This window comes from Poecilia latipinna, unplaced genomic scaffold (assembly GCF_001443285.1).
Source record: "Poecilia latipinna isolate Pla-1442-1.1 unplaced genomic scaffold, P_latipinna-1.0 Scaffold5550, whole genome shotgun sequence".
In the NCBI taxonomy this organism is placed as follows: domain Eukaryota; kingdom Metazoa; phylum Chordata; class Actinopteri; order Cyprinodontiformes; family Poeciliidae; genus Poecilia; species Poecilia latipinna.
The window spans coordinates 5,187-9,981 of record NW_015118166.1 but is presented as its reverse complement, the minus strand read 5'-3'; the positions used below and the strand labels follow the sequence as shown (position 1 = coordinate 9,981).

Genomic DNA, 4,795 nt, shown 5'->3' with positions numbered 1-4,795 from the left:
TGTGTTTTTTATTTGAGTTCAATCAGTTGTTTCCTACTTCTAACACAGTAAAGTCTGTGATTTTTTTCAATTAGTCAAAAGAGACTTTAATTGAAAAAACTGAAATTTAATTTTTTTTTCTGAAATTTTCTCCAGTTTGACAGATGAAGGTCTATCAGAGTCTGACTGAGAACATGCTGACAGTCAACATGTTACTGAGTGTCTTCTTTCTTCCAGGTGAGATGTTTGTTCTCTTCCTTTCAAGTTGAGATGTAAAAAAATAATTTTTAGTCTGAAATATTTGATCTTGATATCGTTTAAAGGCTCAACTTGTAACATGATACAAGTGAACTGGAGTTCTTTGGATTATGAATTTTCTCTAAAGGCAGATTTTGCTCCACATTATGTTTATTATTGATCTGCTTTGCAGGTGATTTGACTGATTACTGTTATGGTGGTAAACCAGCCCTCAGGATCACTACACCAAATAACATGGAAGCTCTGACTGGATCTTGTTTGCAAATCCCATGTACCTATGAGACAGATCATCCTGATTATGACAGCAGTAAAACTATCTATGGAGTTTGGATGAAAGGTAGCATAGATACAAAAAACGCTATTTTCAACAGCAGCGGCTCAGTTAACACCTTTCAACTGAAAATAATTGGAAACCTGAAAGAGAAAAACTGCACCACTCTGTTTCCTAATCTAACAACAAGTCATGCTGACAAATATTTATTCAGAATTGAAAACTATCCATTTAGAGCAACAGCTTGTGCTGATGATCTTCAAATAACAGTTCAAGGGAAGATTTTATTTTTCTTTTAATGTAACTTAACATTAATATAATTGCTGCTCTGATAAATATTCAAAATTTAGGAATGAGCACACAATATTTCAGATTAGTGTTGTTTAAAAGTTGACTTTGATTTCTTTGTAAAAAACTTAAGTGTGTCTACTACACAAATAACGTGATTAAGATTGGAACCAAAAATACTATTATTGGAGGATTTAATATATCCTTTGTAAAATAACTCTTCTCTTTTTCCTTTTGTCTTCAATTTTGTTTATGTAAGAATGATAAATGCCAGGGGATCCACTTTAAAAACTTTTGGTTGAATTTGAGGAAAATAGTGTTTGGATATTTCTTATTCCGGAATGAATTAAACTTCTTGAAAAATATTTTAACTACTGTTTAGTACTTTTATGAAGACTGGAAGTCATCTGAGATCATTATCTATCTGATGTGAAACACCAGATTCTCCTTGGACTCCCAGCATTAATATCTCTGCTGGTGACCTGAAGGAGCATCAGTCTGTCACTGTAACCTGCTCAGCTTTCACTCCCTGTCCACACTCACCTCCTGAACTCACCTGGAATCTCCAACAAGACTCTCTCAGACAAACAGAGAAAAACACAGATGGAACCTTTACAACTAAAATCCAGGAGAACATCACTCTGTCAGACACACATGATGGATACAACATCAGATGTTCTGCCAGATATCCTGTGATTGGAGGAAACAAGACAGCAGAGACAGAAGTGACTCTCAGTGTTTCATGTAAGTGATCCTGTCAGCAGGTCATGGTTCAGCTGTTTGTGATCAATAAAGTTCATGTGTCTCATTTTCCTCAGATGCTCCTAGAAACACCTCAGCATCCATCAGTCCATCAGGTTTGGTGTCAGCAGGTAGCTGGGTGGAGCTGAGCTGCTCCAGCAGAGCCAAACCTCCACCCAGATTCACCTGGTTCTGGAACGGCATAAAAGTGTCTGAAAAACAAAAGCACAGCTTCATTGTCACTAACGAAGGAGAGTTTTACTGTGTGGCCAAAAATGATTTGGGAAATGAAACATCATCAAGGATCTGTGTCAGTATTAAAGGTAAATGTTGTTACTTCTTGCTTCAAATCATTTCTGACTCTGAAAGTGTCTGACATTAGAAACGTAGATCAATAACATCAGAAACAGTAATTTTAAAAATGTGACCAAATACTGATCAGAATCTGTTCGACCCCATCTTTGGGATTTTTATTATCTATAATTTGGTCTTTTTCAAGGTTTAATGGTTTTCCAACTTACACCTGCAATTGTTTGAAAAGGAAGCATTGAGAACATAAATTTAATTCAGTTTTTCTCTGATCCACAAACAAATCAAATTATTTTCAGATGATTTTGACATTACAATTGATATTTGACCACTGCTGTTATCAAAAATGGTAGATTTTAGTCTAGAAGAGTTAGAGACCAATCCATACGCACAATGCCAGTCTTCTTTATATATTTCAAATTATATTATGATGTATGTTAAAGATCAGTGTTTGTCATTCGCTCATCTGTGATAAAACTTTATTAAACAGATTGAAAGTGTTAGCTCCAATGACATAAATGAGGATGTTTGAGGATCTATCCTGTAACCGTCAAACTGTAATCCTGTCAGAAACATGTTGCTATTGTTCACAGTGAAGCAAGTTTCAAATCAAAATAGATTAATACAGTATTAACAAAAAGAAAATAACTTTTTCTAAACTATAAAACTTGTATGTTGTGGGGGGTGGTTAACTGTCAGATAAGGCTTCTGCATGTTGGTGTTCCTCAATATGCCCAATTCGGTTGTCTTGGCCCTTTTGTCGCAGCCTGTGGGGTTTTCCCTGATTGGGAACGAGAATACAACCTGCTGAATGTGACAGGTAGCCAATCAGAAAGCGCGGTGACGTAAGAAGAGAGGGGAATCCCAAACAGCTGACATATCGCGCAACTGTGAGTCCGGTGGATATCAGAGATGATATGTGGAAATGTTTATTATTATATGTAAAGGTCGTTATTATATATGTTTATGTTTATTCAGTTAAAAATGTTAACTATGAAAAAACATAGTCGCCTCCAAATCATAGTGCAGCAAATAGAGCGGCTGCTCCCGTCGTCTTTTATCCACCGCCTTTTCTTTTTGTTTCATCTTTTATCTCTTAAAATGTCTCCACAAACTGTCACTATTGCTTCTACATCGTCATCTGTGTTTGGTTATTCTAAATTCCCGCTATGTTGGGGGTTTTACTGGATTATCCTCTGGAATCGGGATGTTCGTGACTGGAATCGGTTCGTGTGGTATGGAGAATCGGCCGGTTGGCTGGAGACACGAACCTGTTGGACTTTTATCAGCTCTGTGGTCACAGAGGTTTGGAGAATCGGCCGACAATCTTTAAATCTTGCCGTCTAAACCAGACTGAAGACTCACAAGCTCTACTCATCTCCTCTCGACCACTGCCCAAACGCTCTCCGATTCTGGTCACTATGGTAACGTTTATATATCCCTTCAAAATAAGATACAGATGCGCCACAAAAACGAACATTTTACTTTCGTGAAAATTTTAACTCACGATAAAGACTAACGGAGCCTGAGCTTGTTTCTCTGCAACGAGACGGTCCCATCAGGGAGTGATGGGAGACAACGACACCCGAAGTGTTGCTTATATCCACAGCCTGCTTTTCTCTACGTGGCGAAGCAGTTTGAAGCTTCATTGCCTCATTAGCAGCCGGTCGCCGCATGTTACACAGAGCGGCTTGTCATGTGGGACTCAAGTACCGGTCCAGGATAAATCCATCCTCCTGTCTCTTCTCTGGGCCGTTTCGCCTTTGCAAATTATCTTTCCAAAAGCACCTGATCTGTTTCTTACTTATTTTGTTGCTTGTGGACTCAGTGTTGGCGCGCAAGTAACCGAGAGAATCCGGTTGGAGGATTTTCAAAATAAAAGATCCTCCAGACTCCAATAATACATAAAATGGAAATATTTAATTATTTCTTGTGCGGCCCGGTACCAATTGGTCCACGGCCCGGTACCGATCCACGGACATTAACTGAATGTTTAAATGTTTTTCGCACAATTGTAACGGAAACGCAGCTACTCGTGGTTAATGTCTGGATTTTAGATGAAATTTGGTGATTCATCAGGACCATAACATTGGAATAATATGAAGGTTAAAATAGTCTAACATTAATGATGTAAAACATTAAAATTTTAAAACTATACTTGATTACTTGATGTTTTTGTAAACTCCAAACTGGAACTTCCTCACACTAATAACATGTTTCATATTTTTTGTCCCAGATTCTCCTTGGAGTCCCAGCATTAATGTTCCCTCTGACCTGAAGGAGCATCAGTCTGTCACTGTAACCTGCTCAGCTTTCACTCCCTGTCCACACTCACCTCCTGAACTCACCTGGAATCTCCAACAAGACTCTCTCAGACAAACAGAGAAAAACACAGATGGAACCTTTACAACTAAAATCCAGGAGAACATCACTCTGTCAGACACACATGATGGATACAACATCACATGTTCTGCCAGATATCCTGTGATTGGAGGAACCAAGACAGCAGAGACAGAAGTGACTCTCAGTGTTTCATGTAAGTGATCCTGTCAGCAGGTCATGGTTCAGCTGTTTGTGATCAATAAAGTTCATGTGTCTCATTTTCCTCAGATGCTCCTAGAAACACCTCAGCATCCATCAGTCCATCAGGTTTGGTGTCAGCAGGTAGCTGGGTGGAGCTGAGCTGCTCCAGCAGAGCCAAACCTCCACCCAGATTCACCTGGTTCAGGAACAGCAGAGATGGAGACATGAATGTGTCTGTTGGCCAGATTTTCAGCTTCAATGTTACTGAGGGAGGAGAGTTTCACTGTGTGGCTACAAATCATCTGGGTAATGATTCATCATCAAGGATCTGTGTCACTACTGAAGGTAACGGTTAGCTTCTTTATCTTTGGTCCTTTCTTATTCTTTTGAAACACATTTGTGTTTTATGACCATGTAAGAAACTCT

General features: G+C 38.7%; 1 protein-coding gene across 1 annotated transcript in view; it reads left to right on the top strand.

Annotated features, from left to right (window-relative positions):
• Positions 1-1,224: 1,224 nt before the first annotated feature.
• Positions 1,225-4,795, top strand: part of LOC106943609 (B-cell receptor CD22-like) — a gene marked incomplete at its 5' end in the record, with an annotated part of 7,958 nt that continues 4,387 nt past the window's right edge. The window contains 2 exons of the mRNA XM_015026921.1: positions 1,225-1,540; positions 1,615-1,860. Of these exons, the coding sequence (XP_014882407.1) occupies positions 1,225-1,540; positions 1,615-1,860 (562 nt within the window). The remainder of the gene's footprint in view (positions 1,541-1,614; positions 1,861-4,795) is intronic.